General features: G+C 39.0%; 2 protein-coding genes across 7 annotated transcripts in view; both read left to right on the forward strand.

Annotated features, from left to right (window-relative positions):
* Positions 1 to 18,126, forward strand: part of LOC128175067 (baculoviral IAP repeat-containing protein 6-like) — a 30,221-nt gene extending 12,095 nt beyond the window's left edge. Inside the window, exons 21-58 of one of the 5 annotated variants that reach the window (XM_052840474.1) lie at positions 109 to 896; positions 1,022 to 1,146; positions 1,279 to 1,389; positions 1,572 to 1,858; positions 1,980 to 2,210; positions 2,391 to 2,574; positions 2,894 to 3,064; positions 3,464 to 3,701; positions 4,291 to 4,492; positions 4,612 to 4,761; positions 4,977 to 5,405; positions 5,502 to 5,629; positions 5,799 to 6,763; positions 7,504 to 7,674; positions 7,778 to 7,978; positions 8,102 to 8,378; positions 8,589 to 8,839; positions 8,947 to 9,052; positions 9,170 to 9,391; positions 9,523 to 10,109; positions 10,275 to 10,468; positions 10,708 to 10,855; positions 10,982 to 11,221; positions 11,396 to 11,512; positions 11,780 to 11,944; positions 12,095 to 12,235; positions 12,319 to 12,572; positions 12,750 to 12,948; positions 13,065 to 13,279; positions 13,506 to 13,706; positions 13,850 to 14,208; positions 14,469 to 14,605; positions 14,890 to 14,994; positions 15,544 to 15,758; positions 16,089 to 16,250; positions 16,343 to 16,420; positions 16,547 to 16,870; positions 17,060 to 18,126. In XM_052840474.1, the coding sequence (XP_052696434.1) occupies positions 109 to 896; positions 1,022 to 1,146; positions 1,279 to 1,389; positions 1,572 to 1,858; positions 1,980 to 2,210; positions 2,391 to 2,574; positions 2,894 to 3,064; positions 3,464 to 3,701; positions 4,291 to 4,492; positions 4,612 to 4,761; positions 4,977 to 5,405; positions 5,502 to 5,629; positions 5,799 to 6,763; positions 7,504 to 7,674; positions 7,778 to 7,978; positions 8,102 to 8,378; positions 8,589 to 8,839; positions 8,947 to 9,052; positions 9,170 to 9,391; positions 9,523 to 10,109; positions 10,275 to 10,468; positions 10,708 to 10,855; positions 10,982 to 11,221; positions 11,396 to 11,512; positions 11,780 to 11,944; positions 12,095 to 12,235; positions 12,319 to 12,572; positions 12,750 to 12,948; positions 13,065 to 13,279; positions 13,506 to 13,706; positions 13,850 to 14,208; positions 14,469 to 14,605; positions 14,890 to 14,994; positions 15,544 to 15,758; positions 16,089 to 16,250; positions 16,343 to 16,420; positions 16,547 to 16,870; positions 17,060 to 17,275 (9,294 nt within the window). In that variant the 3' untranslated portion in view covers positions 17,276 to 18,126. The remainder of the gene's footprint in view (positions 1 to 108; positions 897 to 1,021; positions 1,147 to 1,278; positions 1,390 to 1,571; positions 1,859 to 1,979; positions 2,211 to 2,390; positions 2,575 to 2,893; positions 3,065 to 3,463; positions 3,702 to 4,290; positions 4,493 to 4,611; positions 4,762 to 4,976; positions 5,406 to 5,501; positions 5,630 to 5,798; positions 6,764 to 7,503; positions 7,675 to 7,777; positions 7,979 to 8,101; positions 8,379 to 8,588; positions 8,840 to 8,946; positions 9,053 to 9,169; positions 9,392 to 9,522; positions 10,110 to 10,274; positions 10,469 to 10,707; positions 10,856 to 10,981; positions 11,222 to 11,395; positions 11,513 to 11,779; positions 11,945 to 12,094; positions 12,236 to 12,318; positions 12,573 to 12,749; positions 12,949 to 13,064; positions 13,280 to 13,505; positions 13,707 to 13,849; positions 14,209 to 14,468; positions 14,606 to 14,889; positions 14,995 to 15,543; positions 15,759 to 16,088; positions 16,251 to 16,342; positions 16,421 to 16,546; positions 16,871 to 17,059) is intronic. The other 4 variants (XM_052840475.1, XM_052840478.1, XM_052840476.1 and 1 more) reach the window with 4 other exon arrangements.
* A 2,062-nt stretch (positions 18,127 to 20,188) lies between these two features.
* On the forward strand, positions 20,189 to 22,939 carry LOC128175378 (uncharacterized). Of its 2 annotated transcripts, XM_052840946.1 has the most exons (3): positions 20,189 to 20,203; positions 20,871 to 21,121; positions 21,290 to 22,939. In XM_052840946.1, the coding sequence occupies exon 3, from the start codon at positions 21,372 to 21,374 to the stop codon at positions 22,326 to 22,328; it is 957 nt and encodes a 318-aa protein (XP_052696906.1). In that variant the 5' UTR covers positions 20,189 to 20,203; positions 20,871 to 21,121; positions 21,290 to 21,371; the 3' UTR covers positions 22,329 to 22,939. The 2 variants fall into 2 exon arrangements, with proteins under 2 accessions (XP_052696906.1, XP_052696905.1); XM_052840945.1 differs by having other exon boundaries at positions 20,871 to 22,939.
* Positions 22,940 to 23,122: the final 183 nt, after the last annotated feature.

The raw sequence follows: 23,122 nt of genomic DNA on the forward strand, positions 1-23,122 counted from the left end.
GTATAAACGTTATATATGAATCAATTAAAAAATACTCTAAAAAGATAATACAGATAATTTTGAGAAAAAATGTCAAACTTTGAGAGAATTCTTTCAATTTGAATTAAGATAACAACCATAGGAAGATTTGGAAGTGGTTCAACTAGATCAAAAATTCCAATTGGGGCATTCTATGGTCACAGTTGTCTTCTACCATGGGAGTGGAATAGTTACTTAGAACAGCGTTCGTCATCAACTGCAGGGAGTCAATCAGAACTTCCAACTCAATCTCAACTACTAGCACAGTTAGGAATTTACATGTCTCTTCTTGAAGATATACAGTGTAGGTATAGTTTAGCTAGGACACGGTTGGAATCCCTTCTGGCAGGACTAGATGGACAGCAGTTTGCCAATTCTCACATACAGTATTTCCTGAAGAAGAACAAGAAGCAGAATAATGATGAGGATAACAAAATCACCCAGTGTTACAATGATTGTCTCCAGTTACAAGTACAACTGAACCTGGCTAAGAAAGCCACAGAGAGACTCCACACAGCACTAGGCTTCAATGCACCAAAGACAGACTATGGCAGTGGTGTTGTAGAAAGGGTCCGACATGCCTGTACAGACAAACTGAGATTTGTTCAGGAGTGTCTTCTAGAGGTCCTCCTCAGTATAACTACGTCCTCGGCCAGCATTCCTCAGCCCCCCATGTCTCTGTACAATGTCCTCTGTCCTCAGACAGCTGAGATGTTGTTCAAGAACCTGTGCGTGCATGGTACAAAGAAGATACAGATCAGCTGTGGCATGCTCCTGATGCGGGTGTGTGGCAGTCAGCCCTGGTGGGGGAGCTTTCTAGGAAATGTCCTCAGGGAGTTCTTCCACTCAGAAAACTCACAGATCTTTCCACAGGATAGGTGAGGAACTTAGCTATATGCAAGACTTCATTCTTGTGTTCACAAAGGTTTTCCATGGACCATTATGTGATAGGGTCAACAAATATGAAAGTCAAGATTTGATCAAACATTCTTGTTTCTTTCAGGGTTTTTGTGCTCCTATTAGCTATGGGCCAGAAGTCTTTATCAGGACCCAGTGCTGTGTCCATCATGGAGAGTCTCCTTGATATGTTAGCCCGAGTTCTGTCACCATTAATGGCTGGACAATCAGGTACATGTACATATACTACTCCATTGCAATATTTGTTGTAGTATTAATATACAGTGACAGTTTACAGATTTAAGAAAGGATGTAATGCAACATGAAAGGATGTAATGTAACCTGATATTTTGTGTACTGTAGGTATGGTTGATTTGACATTGGTGGGTTGGATTCTCCTATTCCTATGCAGAAGTCTGGACCATACTGCTCTGGGTAATGATGATTGTGCTAAAGGAGCCAGAAAAGACAGTGGTTAGATATTCATCTTCATTCATGAACCATGCATACACTGCCATCTTTCACTTGTTTTTAAATAATAACTTGAATAAAAAATAGCTTCTTATGAATTTGATATTTCTATTTCAAATAAAAAATGCAAATATTTAGTTGTCCGCCAAAAATTAAAAACATAATAATTCTGCCTGCAATTTCAGAGAATTCCCTACCAAACCGATGGAACTTTATCCAAGGAGACCACAACTCGGCTGGATTCCTGGCATCCAACAGTACAAAGTCCAAGTCCACAAAGTTGGTCCGGGGCTCACGGCTCTCCATGCAGAAGAGGATGCTCCACCACAGGCAGAAACTGATGGACCTGCAGCAGGCTCAGAAAACCTTCTTCTCCAACCACTCAGACAAATCCTCCCAAAACTCCAGCAACACTCTACTGAAGCAGCAGGAGAAAGAGTTCAAGAAAGAGTTGTCAAAATACGCCTCAAAGGTAGACAAATTTTCTTAAATACAGAAATAGCATTATATTTATAAAAACACCATTATTTGGGTACTTACAACAATGATTGTGAGTTGTCAGAAGTACATGTACATGTGTAAACCTATTACAGCACATTAAGGATATCATTCAGATGAGAAGGACTGAGGTTGAAATGCTGAGAAAGATGGGATCAAAAGTAGATGCTGCATCAGATTCGGAGAGGAGTAATGGAGAAGAGGATACAGAGGGTGCGCTACTGCTGTCCAAAGAGAAGACCCTCCAGGTGGTTAAAGGCCTGATGAGTCTGTTGCTGAGCATGGATTTCACCTGTAACGTGGATCTCTTCCTCATAACGTGCAAGGTAGAACTGAAAAAAGTCATGCAGACATTATAAAACTGACTTACATGTAAAAATTTTGCGACAGTATTATAAGTAGTTTTGTTTGGTAAAATTCTTATGGTGGTATATGAATACCATTATTTTTGCTTTTTAAAACCGGTAACATATAGAGGTGATATGTATGTTGATTGTACACTACAGGTGATAGCCACGGTGTGTGTGAGTACTAGACCAGCCATCACTCTGGCCGAGGCAATGAGCCAGGAACAGCTGGAGAGACTGATTCTGCTGGCCTCTAACCTGGAGTTCAGTTACGGCAACATCAGCTGGGGTGGTCCATGGGCAGGGCATGCAATAACGTGTCTTTTACAGGATATACTGGATGGTAAGCACATGGCTTAGTTATTTGTAATATTTTATGTATAATACTCTCACATTCTATAGTTTTTAAAATAATCAGAGTGCAGGCATGTCTTCAATATCCAAAACTGATGTCAATTTAAGCAGTCTATAAATAATGGTTTCTAGAGAACCCAGATTTAGCATTAGCTCATTTACACATATGTACATGTACATGTATATTAGAGAGAACTTTTATACACATAGCTAAATACATGCAGTTCATGTACTAGTTAGAATCATGTTCGATTTTTACTCTTTTACATGAGTATGAGCATTAAAGTTGAATTTTGTTTCATTTAAAGGTGAGAAATTCTATCCAGCTCACAGTGACTCGAGCGTGAGTGACGCGAGAGAGGAGACAGCTGGAGGGGGGTTCACTACGGAGACGGATGAGAGTCTCCCCCACAGTGTGAGTCTGCCCACCATGGAGGACCTGGATACTGACCAGGACAACAGTGTCCCCGACACCCCAGGTAAACTCCCCACCCCCACCCTCCGCTATTCTTTGTTGTACAGTAAAACACAGTTATAGTTTGGTTTAACGAAAATCATTTTTAATTGCCTTATCTTAAAATTGTATTAAAAACTGTATATTGGAGAAAGCAAATTACATTTATAATGAATCAAAATCCCTGTATCTTGTTTTAATGTGTTTGTCAATAAATACTGATGTGGTGATACATGTACATTATATAACTGGTAAGATGATTACTCATTACACTTACATTTGTAAATGATAAAATGTAAAAATATAATTTAAGTGAAATGGAATTTTCAAGATTTATTGGAATATTGTAAAAGATGCTATATTTAGGTGTAAGATAATAGTTTTTGCTGTAAGCTATAATGTTATAACTGATCTTATTCAACAGATATGGAGCTGTCAGACAGCAAAGAGGAGCCGTCCAAGATGACCTTTGACAAGGAGTCGTCGCTGATGGTTGACCTACTTCTGGACGACATGGACTACGAGGACGAGACATCGGCCAAGCTTCACGCGTATGTCACAGGAGAGTCTGTCAAACCTCCACCCCCTCCTGAACAAATCCTATTTGAATCTGGTCTGCCTACCTCCAGTTTGAATGGAACACTGGACATGGCCAATTCAATGTTTGTATTTCATTCAGTGTCATGTTTTCAGGCATTTATCATAGCCTCCAAAAACAACAAAAACTCAATATGTTCATGAAATAAGAATTACCGGTATAGTGATTGGCTTATACTATAAGGGAGTGGGTTGTGAAGATTTCAGTACTTCATTACATGTATCTGCACAACACCAGAATACATATTTATTGAAGAATGAAGTTTATAAAAAATACTTATCATTTGGAAAAATTTGAAAACATGGCACACATCTTTGCTTCTGAGAAATCTCATTTTATTTTCAGTTATATGCTGTGGCATGCATTATCTCATCAAAACTGTTGTTTACAGTTTGTATAATGCTTTTACTATTGTGCACCTAGATATACATGTATATATTCCATGAAAATATGTATACTTTTCTCTCTTTTCTTGTGTGTATAAGATAAATGTATTTAACCCCACTGTTGTGTTGCAACCTAGGCACTGAAGTACACATGTAATATTTAACCGACTTGAAATACATGTAGTTATTCATTACTTGTATTCTACATGAATATGACATACTTTCCAGCAAATGAAATCAAGGATTTTTCTTACGCTTCTTTTATAGACCTGTAGAAATGGAGGATAAGAAAAAGGATGTGTTCATCAAGAAAATTGTAGACAAGATCACAGAGAGGGAGAGGGAGAGCTGGACCTCTGGGTCACCCTATCAGCGCAGCAGTCTAGTGGCTGGGGCCCAGGGAATGTCCACTGCACTGGATGCTAGACTTGAATTTGGCTTGGAAACCCAATCTGAACTTAGACTAAAAGTATGTTAGAAATTCTTCTGTGAAATATGATCAAACTTTTGATAATTGTGACTTTTAAGTGAATTCCTGGTCTTTCTCTCAGTCTTCAAATTGTTGATATTTTCTGGGTGTCATTGTAGGTAATGTTATCACTGCATACTGAGGGAGTTCAGCAGGCATTTAGTCACACCCTACCATCCGCTCCCTACGTAGGTCATACAATGTATTCAGCCCCACCTGCTACAGATGATGAACTGTCCCAAGCAAGTGCATCATTTGCCCAGTCAGAGGTAAATATATGGGAAGAAAACAGTGCTACAACTAAACTTTATGTATTGGAATTGTATAAGGTAATCGCATGTACTGAAAGTACAAAATGATTAAATTTGAAAAGAGTACATCTGTTCAAATAAAAGTAATATAAAATTGCTATGCCTTTTATCTTTTGAAAAAATTAAGGGATTATTAGAAGACTACATGTATTACTGTGCTCTATTTGTTTTAGGTATCCTCAGCAGAAATGTTGAGTTCCTGCTACAACAACCTGTTGTGTCACCTGCTTCCTCACTGCTCAAACCTGGACTCGCTGCTTCAGCTCTGGCTAACTCTGAACAGTGAGGGCTGTATGGATGCCTCAGGGAGCCCTGTCTTTGACTCCTCAAGGACTCCTCTGATTCCTCTCAGTTCCTCCTCAGTGGCCACCTTGCTAGAGGTACTCACTGCCATTCCAAGTCTTCCCATCAGCACCTGGGTGTTGGCATTTCAGAGCCTCACTTTGGTGGCCAACCAGAGACTTCCAAGCCATAGTGATGTTGGTGAGATGTCAATGATTGTTCCCCTGCTGTCTGATGCCAATCTGATGAGCGTTATCAAGAAATTTTTGTCAGGAACTTCTGAGAATGGGCCAACAGCATCCTCTGTACAGTTCTCTACAGTATGTGCATTATTGTATTTACATGTGATTTATTCACAGTTATCTTTGTTTGCAAAGTCTGAAAATTTCAATTTCAATTTTGTTCTGTCTTTCTAGGTTGGTCCTGCAGCAACCAAAGCATTTTATGAATTTTTGTTACGCCTCTTGGTAAAATGCCCTCAAGACCATCTCCAGAAGTTAAAGGAGCTCATGTTGAAATTAGTGTACACATTGAGTGCAGAAAGGTAACTCTCTTTTTCTTTTTGTTTATTTGGTGATGTGTTTGTCTAGTAAGTAAACAAATACTTTGACATGTACAGGGGTGCCTTCCACTTTAGTGTGTATACTGGTTATCATTGTTTCTTGGTGATGCGAGTTTGTCTAGTAAGTAAATGAGTTCTCTGATATTTTCAGGGGTGCCTTCCACTGTGGCCTGGGTCCACTGGATGCTCAATGCAAGTTCATGGACTTCATTCTGGACCAGACTTATGAGAATATTGACCTGAGTAATGCTATCAGTGTGATCGAGTCCATCAGCAGTCTGGTCCACCAGCACATCATGTGTCAGGAGAAGGTCTCCTGTAGGAGTACCTCTGAGAACTCGGTCAGTGCCCGCTCCTGCTTCGGGGGACTTTTTGCCAGCTTCCTTAGAGGAGGGGATTCCAAGTCCTCGGATGCCAGCAGGGATCTATTGATGTGTTGTCTTCTTAAACTTGTGAACAATCTGATACAGATTCAGTGTAACTCGCCCAGAAGTAGTCGTCTGGCTTCTGTTGCATTGGACACGTCAACAGCTGCAGAGCCAAGGACTCCAACAAACATCAGCATGTCGGAGCCGGTCCCTGATTCTGCTAAATTACAGCAGGCTCTGGCCACATCTACACCAACGCCAGGGGTAAGACTGTCCGACACATCTACACCAACGCCAGGGGTAAGACTGTCCGATGAAGAAAAGAGCCAACAGACAGATGAACAGAAGACAGAGACTTTAAACACACAGGCTGACCAGAATTCCTACATCACAGATGTTATTCTTGGGCACCAACAGATAATGTGTAATCTTATACAGGCTCTTAGTTACTGCAATAGCAATACGATGGCCACGATTCTGGGGAGTCGTGGAATCTCTAGCAATATGCGGGAGACTTTCACTGGTGGTGAACCAATCTCGGTCGGGGATGGAATATACCAGATTCTGGTGACATTAAGCAGACTGTGTTCAGACAATCGTAGTGTGATAGAGTCGCTGTTCAAGTACCTGTCTGGTTCATACAGCATCAGAATCCAACAGTCTCTCAACAAGCTGTCAGAACCTCTGCTCTGGTTCATTCTAAAAGTCCTTGATAATGCAAGAGCTATCGGCACCTTTCTAGAAATGGGTAAGTGTCTCTGCCTTTGATTGTATTATATGTTACAGTGTATCTTTTAACCTCAAATGAATTTATATATACAGTAAAACTTGTTTAGTACGAACACGGATATAGCGAATTCTCCGATTAAGCGAAGTTTCTTTGAGTTCCCAGTAAAATTCTTAACAAATCTTTACAAAATTGTACGGTTATAACAAATTCGGATATAACGAATTTACGGATATAGCGAATTTGATTTTAAGTCCCGTAGCGGTGAATTATAACGAAATTTAACACTTTTATAGCGTATTTCTTTACAGTTTGAAAAAGTGTACACTACCATTTAACAAAATAGTTTGAATGAATTTATTTTTATATAATTTTTATCAATTCACAGTTTGATTAATAAAGGTATCAAAGTAATGTATTTTTATTTTAAGCCTCAATTTGCAAAAACTATAGTCTGGTGAAAGAGAACATGTATATAGTGAGTTTGCTATGGATGTTATTATGAATTTGTTATATGGATATAACAAATTACAGATATAGCGAAGTAATTCCAATGGTCCCTAGGACTCCACTATAACCAAGTTTTACTGTACATGTATGTAAAAACACACCATGGATGTACTTGTAATTTTTAAGTATACTTTATAATCTGTCAAAACAATCAAATTCCAACTTTGATTAAATTAAAAAATGTGTATGTTGATACAGCATGTATAGCTACCATAAATTACCATATCATGATTCATTTATTTCTCCTGCAGGTGGTATATCTATAATCTGTCAGAATCTAGTCAACTGTAACTGTCGCATAATAAGCACCAACCCTAGTCTGATCTCTACCATCATGCAGAACCTCAATGGGAGGTCGCGTCTAGAGAAAAAATCCAGTGATTTTGAGTCCCCTGATGGCCTACAAAACTTTGCACCTCTAGGTAGTGTATCTATCAGAATGTAGCTAATTCTTACAATATTTAACACCTTTAGAAACTGAACTCATTATGTTAGGGCATTATTTGAAATTGTAACTAATTTTAGGCTCCATTAGTTCCGGGAGTCCAACTGCTAGTCCAGCAGAGGTCCTGATACAGTCTGCTCCTCCACACAGAAGAGCTCGCTCAGCGGCGTGGTCCTACCACTTCTATCCAGACGAGGCATGGGTGGATCTAACAATTCAACTTCCTTTCGCTGTTTTGTTAAAGGAGGTCCAGATACAACCCCACAGCACATCACTCACCAGTATGTATTTTACATTCAGATATTGTAAGCTTTTGTCAACTATAATTGGATTTTTGTAAGGGTACATGTTCATGTATGTAGTTATGTATTTGACATTCTGAAACATCTTCCCCTTGTTTACAGCCTGTCCCTCCAGTGTGTCCATAGAGATGAGCCATGACGGGGTAACTTCAACCCCCCTCTGTCACCCCCTGATGACCAGCAGCCTGGCATTCATCAAGCTACAGTTCCAGCGGCCTCAGATAGCGACCATGGTCACCATCAGGCTCCACCGTGCCCGCGACTCCATGACTATTGGTCTGTCACAGATCATGCTGATGGGATACAGTGCATTCGGGGATTCTAGTGCAGCCTCTCAGAATATGTTCATGCCAAATGAAGATTATGTCGCTAGATCAAGGTAGGTGAAGATTTATCAAGGACTATCATCTTCTTCCAGAGGGTAATGGTTTTTGTAATGCATATTCATGTACATATAAGTGTTTGAAGTGTGAAAACTGCCTGATTATGGTGTATGCTAGAGGAGAGCACAAAACAGTATTTTTTGTTAAACATACATGTGAAATCGTTTTGTGTTGTGAAGATTAATGTTGGTCATTCATCCTTTCAGTGTTAGGTGGATCCGTTTGTTACACCACTGTCTGACAGCTTACAAAGAGGTGGAGGAGTCAGTGGCCAGTGCCGCCGCCCAGATCCCTAACCTGATGAACACCTGCTCCGCCCTGCTGGTGTCCCCCATCTCCAGTGTGTACGTCCCCAACATTGAGGAGGTACTGCTGAAACTGGGCCTCCACTCTGTAGACATGGGACTCGCACTGGTAGACAACATCCTCAGATGTCCCAGTAACAGGGCTAATTCAGGTTGGAAGCACTACTTTAATATCAGTCAAAACTGGATACTATGTTAAGTTGTTATTACATGTATTTGTGGCTAAGAAAGAGATGTTAAGATTCATTTATTGCTGCAGGCCTCAACATGCCATATCTTGGTAAAGTGAGTGGACAAGCCAATGAGTCGACGATGGAATTGCTCTACCAGCTTGGAATTGTTCAAGACTCCGGAACCAGACTAAGGTTTGTATTTGATGCATACTTTTTCTATATTGATATTGAAAGAGAGTGAACTTGTGGCATTTAACTTTTATACTTTTGTATGATGTGTTCATAAAATTAAGATAATGTACATTGCAGAGTCCAAGCTTTGTTGAACTGGTTGAAGGACAGTGCACAGCTGGCTCTACAGAGGTCTTCAATGTCCTCCGCTGAAGGTTACAGGAGAATTTCACAGGAGTTATCTTCCCTCCCTAGCCCCGCCCCCTCTCACATTCAGTGTTTGTCAGCCATCTTATGGCAGAGTAACGACCTTCCTGTAGAATATGATCTGGGAAGTTTAATCACCAGAGAGCTTGTTAGGTAAGCTGGAATTGTTAATCATGTTTACATGCAGAATTTATAACATGTATTAAGGGTATAAATGTGTCATTAATAGATTCAGTTATAATACAAATACAAATGTATTGACAATATGATCTTTTGTTTTGTAGCTCCCTGTATGAATGGTCTACTACATTAAAAACTGATAGTAACTTGAAACAGTCTGTTGACTTTGTGCTTTGTGCCATTTGTTACATCAACCCAGAGTACTTCTCTCAAATTCTCCAATGGATGAACATCTGTGTGACTGGAGAAAACAGTCTGTCAGCCTCCATTAGTGATGACCGCAAGGACAACTCCCACCTCCACAGGGGCTCCATGACTGACGACTCCAAGGACAACCACCACCACCGGTCAATGACGGACGACTCCAAGGAGGCCAGCGGAGCCCAGGATGGCCCGGGGTCAGATGTTCGACAAGGCTTTGTCCAGGACTTCCGACACATTACCCTGGAGGAGTCCTGTCTGTCCACTCTGGCCTTGACCTGTCAGTCAGCTGTGGCCATCAAACAGCTCCTGGACTCGGGATTCCCTGCTGTATTGGCTCAGGGCTTGTTTGAGTTCTGTAACAAGGTGATCTTCCAGTTCACAGAAAACTACTCCCCTCCAGAGGGAATGACTGATGCTCACAAGTCTATGTGTGATGAGGGTGGTGCCACAGGGTCAGTGCTTGGCTCAATGTCAAGGACACAGTCAGGTATGAGTCCTTACAACCAGTATTCTAAATGTTCTAAATTAAATGAAAAATATATTGAATAAAATGAAGTGATCAAACAATTATGTCTCCGATTTCATGGTATTGCTTTTGAATTGTATCTAATGCTAAGTAGTAGAATTAATTTTCTGAACTATTTGTTTTCAGACAAAGGGTTGTGGATTTCAGCAGAAATGGTTCCTTCCGTCCTCTCCTTTTTGGCCAAGGTTGCGAGTGAGCCCCTGATGAAGGACTGGCTGGGGGGACATGAGGGGAACATTTTCTGGCCCTCCTTGCTGACCATGCTGTGTAACACCCCCATACAGTCAGCAACAGCACCCCCCAGTGTACCCAGGGAAGGAGTGAGTGATGTAGCTTATGTTGCTGCAATTTAAAGTTTGTTATAAATTTATTGTCATAGGTTAAATACTGGTTGCAAAGTCTGTACCGTATGAAGGGCAGTTTTGATTTGAATCGATTTTCCAGTTCAGCTTGAATTGAAAATTACCATAAGCGGTGAAGAAAGGAAAATGTATAGTTAGTACTAGAATCATCCACTTCTGGGAAATTACATCAATTTCCAAACAATTTCTTCTTTCAGATAATGACAATGGAGAGTCGTGGAATGATTGAGTCCGCTGCTGTCAGTTTCTTCACTCAAGTTATGTCCTGTCATGTAATGAACCAACTTCTGTTTGCCAAAGTCCTGTGTGAAGTCATAAAGGAGCAAAGCTCTTCATCAAAATCAGGTACATGTACATACCGTATATGATAATCAGTAATTGCTTTATTTCCATTTCTCAGTTTGATCAAAATACATGTGTTAAACAATTTGTTGATGAAATTAAATTACGTAATGATTGTATTCTGTGCAGGACAACTGTTGGGCAACTTCCCCCTCTCTGGTTTCACCAGATGCTTGTTCCTCCAAGCTTTACTTGAGGATGAGAAGATTGTGGTGGTCTTAAAGAACTCTCAACAGAATGGAAAATTTATCAGCCCCAGCAAGGTGAACAATGCTGTGTATCACCCCCGCTACACCGGTGGGAGGGACACACAGGTGATGCTGGTCAGTCTCCATACTACAGTCAGTGAGGTCACCAGCAAGGTCACTGGTAGGTCACATACCTGTTCTCTTATATATTTGGTGTTACTGAATTTGTTTTTATTATTTTTTTGTTACAATATTGAATTGTAGTGGAGTTAAAGTGAAAACATTAAATTCAAAATTTTAGTAGAGTTAAAAGCGAGGCCAGTGAGAGTACAATTTTCTCCCCAATGTATTTCAGACCTCCCTCTGCTCCCTGGCCAGCTCCTGGAGAAGTCCTCTGAGAAGAGCGACGAGAATAAGAAGGACAGCATCAGTAACTATACAGAAATGATGGACTATTTCTCCAGCTCAGTTGGTAGGTGTCTTTATGAGATCCTCCAGACAGAAATAGACTGCTCCTAACTAAATGTGTAAAAGTAAAATTTGTATGCATTAAATTTTATTAATTTTATTTTAAACATACAGGTAATAATTTACAAATGTATTTCCATGCAAATGTGTTTTGTGATAGTACACTTAGCAAATGTTTTAATTGATTCCTCTTGATGCATGTACATTTATATGTATATACATATGCAAGTTCTTGTCATAATTTTTTCAAACTTGTTGATTTGTCATTTAGTAGCAGCCAGTGTTGCAGCAAAGGAAAAAAGAGAAAAAGAGGACAAGTCTGGGAAAACATCCCTACCCCCCAGACCACCCACCAGGCGTGGGAGGCAAAATATCGGGAACTCTAGCACACAGGTGCAGCTTCCATCCTTCAGTGTCTGCCACAGAACCATGCCCAGTAAGTTGTTGATTAATTTCAGCTTCATTTCTTATAGAGAAACTACTGTCATTACAAGTATTTATTTGAAATCTGCTTACATAATTCATGTGTTGGTACATGTGTATGTGAATTCTATTTACAGTACTTCAATAATAATTCTCTTTACAGACACTCCTTTGCCAGGGGACTTGACTTTGTCCCAGTTGTTGCAGATATTAAATCAGAGGGGCCTACAGCATGGTCTGAATGTATTGGAGTTCTCCGTCAAACAGGAATCTGACAAAAAAGACAACAGCCAGTCAGACCAAAGTAAGTGTATCACACACTGAGTGTTTATCAGACAGTTGCATTAACTGCAGGTTACTATAATGTGTATCCCATGTTCTTTACAGGTGAAAGAGATGGGTGGGGGGATCTGGACGATGACCAGGCCCTGACCACAGTATCCCCATTCCTGACCTCTCTTCAGGTGTTTGCCAGTGTCGGAGGCCTGGCCTTGCTGGCAGAGCACCTGCCACTTCTGTACCCGGAGGTCTCACGACAGTCGGTCATGCAGGAGTCAGGGCTGGATCACATGATCAAGAACATGTCTCTTGCTGCTGAAGAATGGTCCATGATAGAACCTTTCCCAGAGGATTTCTATGAGGTAGCGGGGCCGTCTTTTTATTTTGATTCTTGAAAAATATGAAGATTTGTTTAATGCGTATAACTTGACCACTGTATGTAAAATCATCAAATACTGGGATTAATCCCCCCCCCCCCCCCCAAAAAAAATTGAAGTGTATAAAAATGATATGTTAATAAAACAAATGTATGTTTTCAGCATTATGAACTATCCCAACCACTGGTATCTAAATCCAGCAACCCTCCTGTTGCTATGCCAACCATTCCCCCTCATTCCCTGGTCGCCTTTGGTTTGTTTTTGCGACTGCCTGGATATGCAGATGTTCTTCTGAAGGAGAGAAAGAAAGCACAGTGCCTTCTGAGGCTTGTGTTGGGGGTCACAGATGATGGAGATGGGGGTAAGCATATCTAGTAGACGCTTCAATGACTGGAGCAGATTTTTGTATAACTTCTTCTTATATGAATTTTTTAAAGGAAGAAGCATGCATTAAAGGGCTCCTACTTTCTCTTTCAGGTCACATCTTGACTTCCCCTATTGCCAGCTCTCTGCCCACCCTGCCTTTCCTAATTCTGAAGTCCCTGTATGACAGCTCCCCCCTGACTACAGATGATGGAGTGTTGCTGAGGAGGATGTCCCTAGAGATCTGGGCGATACACCTAATACTGGCCTGTCTGTCCGTCCTCAGTCACCACGCCCCCAGGGTGCCAGTCCAGGGGTTCCAACAGGAGGTCAGTGATAAAACTAATACATGCAATGAAAATACAAGTATATTTCATTTTACATCTTCATATTACAATATTATTAGTATTCAAAGATATTTGATTTAAATAATACTTTTATCATGAAAGACATTAATTGACAGATGCCTATGATAAGTCCTCTCCATAAAAATTCATAGATTTAATGGAACTTGTGAAATGTGTATCTAATGATATCTAATGCTTTGTCTTTCAGGCTCAGTTGATCCTGTCTGCCATGCAGTCTGCTAACACCCCAGCCAGTGTTCCTGTACAGACCCAGACAGAGGAGAAGTCCCAGCAGTACTGGGCCAAGGGCACCGGGTTTGGGACCGGGTCCACTACCTCCAGCTGGGACGCTGAACAAGCTCTGATGAGACAGAAGAGTGAGGAGGAGCATGTGGCCTGTCTTCTACAAGTGAGTGAATACTTGTGTACATGTTAATTACATTTAAATCTATTTTCTTTATTATTATGGTCTTTGTGTTTTCAGATTGTTGATGATGTTTTATATTAATTGCAGAATAATTTTGATAGACTTGAAAATGAATGTTTCTGCAGGTACTTGCCAGTTATATAAATCCAGGGGGTGATGTTCCCAAAGACTTCGAGTCAGAAAACTTTTCTTCACCAGCAGAGAAGTCGCTCCTGCCAGATGTGATATATGAATTGTTGAGTCAGTCCTGTATTGTTCCAGCCATTTCTTCCTATCTGAGGAATGACTCAGTGTTAGACATGGCCAGACACATTCCTCTGTATAGGGCATTGCTTGAGCTACTGAGGGGAATAGCTGTTACCCCATCTCTTGTCCCCCTCTTGCTACCCCTGGAGAAGGACAATGGACCAGATACAGCCACTTCTGTTGGAGTTTTGCTTGACAAAATGAGAGTCTGTGTGGATACATATGCAAGCAGGTTAAGGTATGTATATGAACATTTCTTGGCCATGCAGCAGTATATCATAACAAACACAGTATAATGAATGTAAAGATTAGAACTTGGACTTCAAGGGTTACCTGACACACCCTAGCGACATATTGTAGTTGTAGTCCAACAAATATCCATCATCCATTAACGTGTGGATATTTATCCATTAACATTTGGATATTAGTAACCTTTTCTTCAATCGAAGTTGTGTTTATATTATTCTATTATATGAAGATCATTGGGTTGATTTGTAGAACCAACAAGGCCAAGAATGGGAATGGCAATGTAGCAGAGGAGGAAGAGAATGAAGGACTAGCCATGTTAATACCTAATATCCAGGAAACTGCGAAAATTGTCAAGATTGCTGCAGAGAGGCTACAAAAGTTAACTGGTACATATAATTAAGAATACATTGACAATTGCATATCATTTTGACAAATTTTGATATTGATCTTTCTGTCTGTCAATCGTATATCCTTTGCCTTGAATCCAATTAATTCTTAAATCTAGCTTAAATTTCGAAAACAGAGTGATTTTGGATAAAGATGTAAACTGACTTAAAATCAAATATTGGGGTCAAAACAGAACTGCTTGAAGTCCTTCTCATGAGCACATTCTTCCAATCCCCCTATGTGCAAACTGGCTATTGTTGTATCCCTAATGTTTTGTTTCTAGAATCAGAGAGCAGCAGTGAGGAGATGGACAAGGATAAGGCGGGGCAGGCCGGCCAGGCCAGTGTGGAGGAGCATTACATGACTGTCATGCAGGAGGAGCAATTCGGTGAGTAGCAAGCTTCACCTAGGTAACATTCTGATGAAGGTCAAACTACTGTAGATTCCTAATTAAACGGAATGAATATCCAAGTAAAATTGTACGAAGTACCCGTCACAGATTTAAAAATCTCACTTTTATTTACTGAGAGTTAAAAACTAAAAGAGATTAGGGTTAAACTCAGTCACTGAATTCACTCAATTCTCAATCAAGATTTTATACCGGTAATCTCACAATTTAATACAAAACAGCGGGATCACGGAATTAAAAACTCTCGTTAAATAAGGAATTTACAGTAATATACAGTGACATTTGGTTATCTCAGACCAAATGGGTTAAAAAAAAGTTTTGTTATTGGAGAGCTTGAGATGAAGAGGTTAAAATATTAAAGAAAAAGTGGTTCGAAATTCTAACTCATTCAACATACATGTATCCATGGCATTTGAGTAGAAGACCTTTGAGATATCAATGTTCAACTGTACATGTTCATGTGATTTTTCACACTGCATGTGTAGATCTGTGATCATAGGTAAAGAAATTATTTACATGTATTTTCAGGTTCATTTGAGTTTGTTTTGAGTGATTCAAGTGTGGTAAAGTTTACGTGTTCACACCATTATGAAAATAACGTGAAGGCAGCAGGTGACGTGAGCAATGCTTCTCGCACGCGCCGCCTGGCCCAGGAAGCCACGACCCTATCTACCTCACTTCCTCTCTCAGGCGGCAGCACTGTGTTTGTCAGGTGTGATGAGGAGAGGCTCGATATCATGAAGGTAATGTTTTAACACATTGAGACAACCTGGTACTCTGGAATCATTAGAAATCAGGGTGGCTTAGTTTTATTAGGTTTTGAACATAGTCCCTCTCCCAGGAACTAGCATGCCCAATGAAAAACGAAACAGTTATTATATGCATGTATAATTGCATAAAATCCACAAAATTACATTTCCACCAACCTGTAAGAATTTGACAATCCCCAAGAGTTGATTCCCATGGATTTAAATGATTCCACTGTATTTTCAATAATTTTATTTCTTTTATAATTCGGTATATTTTTGACATATAAACATGTATTTGAATGTGAGTATTTACTGTGATTGTAGGTGATGATAACAGGGCCTTCAGACACTCCATATGAAAATGGCTGCTTCGAGTTTGATGTGTATTTCCCTCCAGATTACCCTACATCTCCACCCTTAATAAACCTAGAGACCACAGGGAACCACACCATCCGATTCAACCCCAATCTGTATAATGACGGAAAGGTTCGAATTCCCTTGATTTATGTCGACTTCAAAAGTTTTCTTAAATGTGTAGCTAAGTTATATGGTGTTAATATTCTTGTTTTATTTTAAAGGTATGTTTAAGTGTTTTAAACACATGGCATGGAAGACCAGAGGAAAAATGGAATGCTCAGACATCAAGCTTTTTACAGGTTAGTTTATCACCTGTCTTGAACTTGTCTTATTCTTAAAATCATTTTTGAATTCACATGCCAGTATGTTTTGATCTTTGTATTGAACTGAAACAACATTAATGGTTATGATTTGACGCTCTCTAGGTGTTGGTATCCATCCAGTCACTGATTTTAGTGTCTGAGCCGTACTTTAATGAGCCAGGATATGAACGATCTCGAGGGACTCCTTCAGGCACAGCCAGCTCTCGAGAATATGATGCTAATATCCGACAAGCTACAGTCAGATGGGCCATGCTGGAACAAATCCGGAACCCAACACCTTGCTTTCGTGAAGTCATCCACAAACACTTCTGGCTGAAGAGACACGAGGTTCTAAAGCAGTGTGAAAATTGGATAGCAGAGATGGAGTCATATAGCAATGATAAAAGAACTGGAAGAACTATTGCTCACAGTACTCTGGCACTTAAAGTAAGCATCATTCTAATCAATTTAAGAAAAATTCAATACTAGAGTTGATTGGTGTAAAATTTTAATTTATGTAAATAGAGATTTGAATAAAATAAAAAATTAAAGGAGTTGAGTATTTTGATTCGGTAAATGTACATACATGCATATCTTTTTTTTATCCTTTTATGCATATTTATCATGTCATTACAGAGACATTATAACCAGTTAAGAGAGGAAATAGCAAAGATGAAGCCCCCTGAGGGGCTGGAGGACGAGGAAGGGGGTGAGAGCATTGATCCTCAGGGCGTTCACTTCTCCACCGACTCGGCGTTGTCGTCGGCCATGAACAGTTCCCAGTTAGCCGTCATAGAAAACCTCATCACCGACTCTAATTCCAATTCCGTTCTAGAGGATGGATTTTGCTGACACAATGGAAAACTAGATAACTTTAGAGAAAATCCAGACTATTCCGGCCTCTTGGATTCTGCCAGTGTGACTGGCAGGGGTCCAGAGGGCCATGTTAATAACTGAAAGCTAGTCATAATACAGAATGTCCAGGCAGTGCTTTCGGCTCTCTTGGGAGCTGTTTGTTCTTGTGATAAGCTGAAATTGTGATATCTGTAACCAGCAGGTCTTGCTGTTCTTGTGTGTGTTCTGTGAGAAATGACTGCAGTGGCTGAGTGCTCATTTCTGTGATTTGTGTACAGAGAACAGTATTTACCGAGGAGGAAAGATGTCAACTCTTTTTACCTACTCTTGCATTCAAGTCCAATTTTCTTTTTAATGATAGATTTATTGTTTAAAGCAAAGTGATGAAATCATATTGAATACAATGCTATTTTATTTAATGTACAGAAGAGATCCAGTTAGAACATTGTCTAGTTAGCTATTTATTCTATGTTGATGATTTGTGACAGGATACTGGCAGCAACAGAATGTTGATTTTATCTCATGCAAATCAATTATGTCGGTTAATGTTCTAAATAGTGCAACTGTGAGATACTGGTAAACATGTGCATGATTAGAAATTGAATGTGTAGACTTTACATGAAATAAGTTGCATGTAAAACCTTTGGTTGATAATTACTATATTATACAATGTTTTACCAGTAAACTGCGACTGTTGGTTTAAAATACAGCACAGACACTGTTGACCTCTTGCACACTGTGCTGTGTATGGATCAATGAAATTAATGAAATACCATTTTGGATTAAAAAATTTGTGATTTTGTCTCAATCTACTTCAAGTGTTCAAATGAATAAATTTAGAGAATTTATGTTATCTCTCTTTTCAGGAAATATTGTCACTTGGATGGCAAATTGCAATTAATGGCTTTCTGTTTTCATCTATTGTCTTTCATTTGTAAACTTTGAACATTTCGTATTCTTTTTTGAAACTACTAAGCTTATACTGTGGAATCATTAGATTTCATGGTGGCTCATTTTTTGTGAAATTCGTAAGTACCTCTCACCCGCGAATTAACATCTTCCACAAATAAATACATGAGAGTTATAGTCATATCACCTTTAGTAAGTACCGTATAAGAAAATACGAAATTACGTCCCTTCGAATTTTAAAAATTTCACAAAAATTGCCCCCCCCTCCCAACGAAAATTACCGTAATGATTCCACAGTATTGTCTTAATTAGGTGCATAAAAAAAGAATAAGTGGGACATGTATTGTGAATTCTTTACTTCTACACCTACACTCAGTTTTAGGCAACAACTAAAAATTAATGTTGTCTTTAAAACAATTTTTGTAGTCCTTGGCATCATGTAGACACTTTGTACATGGTTTTAATGAGGAGAAGAAAAATCTGTGAAGGTTTTCGCTTCAAAATAGGGTCATAAGTAAATGAGAATACATTTTACAGGGAGGTAAATTATTTCCAGAACAATTTTTGTAAGAATCCTCATTTTTCATACTAGCTTTCTTTAGTATAAAAAATTAACAAACATACATAAATCAATTTTGATTTGCTTATATGTACATCTTAGTCATGTTAATAAAAATATAAATAATAAATAATGAACGGCATAAACTACATAGGGTTAAAATAAACACCCTAAAACAAAGCTTTTCACCATGTTCAAGGATTGTTAAAATTTGACTATTTATACATGTATTGTTATAGATACATGTATTAAAGGGGCATGGTCACGATTTTGGTCAAAAATTATTTTTATGATTTTAATATTTATAATGCTTCAGTAAGGCATTTTTAATAGGCAACCGAAATTCTTTGCTTGCTAACACAGCATTTGTTTACATTTTGAACGATGGAGTGAAAATTCAAGGTTTAAATGTTAGGGACTGTTTATCTGTGCTTAAAATGAATAAAAAGATAGAAAAATATGCTGGAAAAAGATTTTTTTACTGTATATTGAACCTATGTAAACAAAAAAAAACAGGGCACGAGCCTTGTTTACAAGACAAAAAATTTTGAGCCCTATATCTTGCTTATAACTCTATTGATGACTCTCGAATTTTATTTGATCATTAGAAATGAAATTCTAAACCATTGTAAATAATAAAAACAGAAAAATAAAATTTGACCAAAATCGTGACCAAGCCCCTTTAAGGATCCTCGACACCCCGTGACTTCTACCTTTTTATGACAGTACGTCACAACATGGCGATTTAGCGCAGTTTATTCCACCAAGCTTTGTTGTATATCTCTGTGGCGCAGTGGATGTTCCTTCAATCTACCAACTCGCAGGTCCCGAGTTCGAATACTGCAGGGGTTTTTATTTTAATGAACAGCGGTAAAATTTTAAAAGCTGACCCCCCCCCCCCCCAAAAAAAAAAGAGAAGATTTTTTTGGATCATTTTCAATTCGAACATAAGTTAAAAATCCACATCTTTAAGTAATTTAGAAAAATAAGCTTGTAGACAGAACTTTTCCCAGGTGTGTGAAGGGCCCTTAATACTAAAAGCGTTGGATCGGTGGTGTGTTTTAATCCCACAACGCATAATCGCGAGAGGAATTGGCAATTAAACAATTCAATTTCTCTTTCGATGATTGCAATCCATACATCCTGTATTTTTTTTTCATTTTTCTGCATTTTTAGTTGGGCTAAAAATAATCTCTAATTTTTTATGGGGTCGGTAAATAAACGATTTGTCTTTTGGATATCTCAAAACGCGATTGACTTTAATAAAGTTTGCGAACATCTTTAAATACGCGCGTAAGTAATGCTATGTAGGGGCATAGGAAATGTTCCCCATAGGAAATGGGGAATAGGTATATCGCATGTTATTGTGCCTACACTGTGTGATTAAACTTGCTTTTTGTTCGACTGAAATCAAAAATGTGTTGAAACGATTTTCCCTACTGAAAATCGTAGTTCAGGTAAGTGTAAAGACCTATGTGCCAAGAAGAACAGGGGCTTCAACTCATAGGGGCAAAAGTTTTTAGGAATTATTCTATTCTGAGAAATTGATGAAATTCACATTGCCGATTTCATTACTTTTAAAATGTGGTATGGGACACTGTAAAATAATAATGTTGGTGAAAGAACATGAATACCGCTATAACGTCTTCAGTTGTACAATATTTGATAAAAAAAACATTCTGAAAATTCTTAAAAAAGTACTATTTTTAAGAATTCTTATTGGGTTTCGAGAAATTTCAAATACTGTATGATTTTAAAACCGCGGTTAAATTAATATGATGAACTTTCATCTACGTAAATAGACCATAGAAGTTGAAAGGGAGTGAACAACACACGTCAAATCGTTTAAACACGAGTACAAAGTATATAATTTTTAGTCTAGTAAAGAAAACTCTACATCTTTAGCTATATATAATGCAACCCTAAACCCAAACCCCAACTTATCAATTTGACCAGGAGGTACAACTTAATTAAATTAATAAAATTGAATGTTTAGAGATGTTGTGATACTTGATTCTGATCGAATAATATTGATATTTATACTCCATCCCTTACCGAACTGATAATAAATATTGCATCAATTACGGCTTTGTATAGAAGTATGGCATGCATTCTTTCTTACAGCCGAGATCAAACAAACATACATATGTGGAGACCATCCCATATAACAACAGCTTTGAAGTACTGCCTACCGCCCCTCGCGTGAAACTGGACTATAAAATATTGATATTTTTTGTTAAGCTAAATTTTAGCATTTCTTGATTATCCAACATCTGTGTAAAGTTTTAATTGATTGGCCTCGTAGCGTTTCCTTGTGTCGCCAAGTTTATAAATGTCTGCGCCAACTACTGAGGACTTTAGATCGCAGGGACTCGGTAAGTAACGTGGCTGACTTCTATTGTCTTTTTCAAAAAAAAATTTAGATTCTTTAAAATCTAATCATTTTGTAAAAGACCGAATTTCAAACAACTGAGACTGCAAGAAGAGAACGAGTTAATGTTCCAAAATGTAGAGATATTCAAATCATTTGGTTCTCTTTTCAGTTCATTTTGCCCCAGCATACTCCTTACTTATTTTTGGGTCTTCAACTTCACTTAGTAAACGACTTATGCGATTTCCTTCGACATGGACCAAGGAGGGGAGGTTGTCAAATCTATTGCCAAAGTGTACGTCGGGGGCTTGACGGAAAACGTGGAGAAATATCATTTGGAGGAGCTATTTGAACGATTTGGGTTAGTTAAAACAGTGTGGATTGCGAGGAATCCTCTTTCTAGGGGATATGCTTTTGTCACATTTTTCGATCCAAAACATGCAGAGGAGGCAGTTAAAGGATTAAACGGCACGGCCCTGCAAGGATCTAAACTGAAGGTGCAGCTGTCTAAAAATGAAATTGTGAAAGTAGAAAATGAACACAAAGACATGGACAGAGACCCGAGGGACCACACCAACCAGCGGAGACATCGCTCGAGGGACCGGAACCAGTATATGGACCGGAAGCGAGGAAGGTCCGGGGATAGAGATAGATCTCCGATGGACAGGAAGTACGACGATGACCAAGACACACGTGATATCTCATCTCCGACTCTGGACCCCGTAGTGATTCAGGAATCCCTGATGTTACGAGAGGCCGTGCTTCGGTCAGGCCTATCGCCGTATTCCTTCATTACAAACTCCCTTCTCCAAACCGCAGCCCTACCGAGTCTTCCACTTCCGTGTATGAAATCGCCCGCTTTTGGGACAACGTTAAATTACATGCCTTATCCCCACGTTGTGGGCGACACATTCGGTGACTTGCGCCGACACGGAGACATTTCTTCACAAATGGCCGGTCCGAATATTGTTCTACAGACTTCACGAACTGCTCCCCCCTCCGTTGCGTACACTACTGCCATGACAGGCATCCGGTCACCCTTCCTACAAGCTTCAACTGCTATTCCTACTCCACAATATCAAAACAGGATTAATCGTACGACTTCGTCTATGAAGCCATCTGAATTCATCCCCAGCGGTTGTACCAGTGATCCGGTCCCGCAGATAGGTGTGTGTACATCGCAGGGAAACGAAACTGGCTATCCTTGCTGAGAGCCTCCAGACTTATCTAAGACAGTAAAAGCAGCTAGTTTGTATTTTTTCTTTTACAAATGACGAATTTATGGAACTTAATTGTCTTCTTTTGCTATTGTCATACTGTAAATTTTTAATTTACTGGATGTGTGTAATTATGAAATATTTATACAAAATGACAAAATTTTGTATTTACACTCACCCAGAAAAACTTAAAATTTACAATATGACACTATATATACCAGTATTTTATAGATATGATCGATGAAGTCATATGTTACTGTCAACCTAATGATATAATTATGAAAATATGAAAACTCAATAAAGTATGGCATGCGCATTTTTTTGTCTTAATAAATTCCGTTTTGAACTATTGATTTTGTGACCTAGCCGTCAGCCTGTTGGCTCACCGTATGCATTCCCCTGACCAACCTAATCGGATTAGAGTTTTTCTTTTGTCATACAGAGTTAAACAGCTTGGTCCGATGAATTATTGGATAAACAATTTATCATTCATAAATATCTTAACGTATTCAAAGGACGACTCGTTTGTAGACTTCGACAGTTGCGACAGCTGGGCCCGTATCAAAATGCCCAAACAAACAGATATCGAACACTTTCACCCCCATTGCACGTTCTGAGATGTGGTCTACCTTGTAACCTTGTCCTTACATGCCAGTTATGTGCATATTTAAGGAAAATGATTAATTTATTTTTTTGAACGAGTAACATGTCCCGACGACCAGGTTATGACGTTTTTTTTGGCTTCTATAACAAATACAATTAATGTCGTCCTAAAGCTGCTGACATTT

Source organism: Crassostrea angulata, chromosome 3 (genome assembly GCF_025612915.1).
Source record: "Crassostrea angulata isolate pt1a10 chromosome 3, ASM2561291v2, whole genome shotgun sequence".
In the NCBI taxonomy this organism is placed as follows: Eukaryota; Metazoa; Mollusca; class Bivalvia; order Ostreida; family Ostreidae; genus Magallana; species Magallana angulata.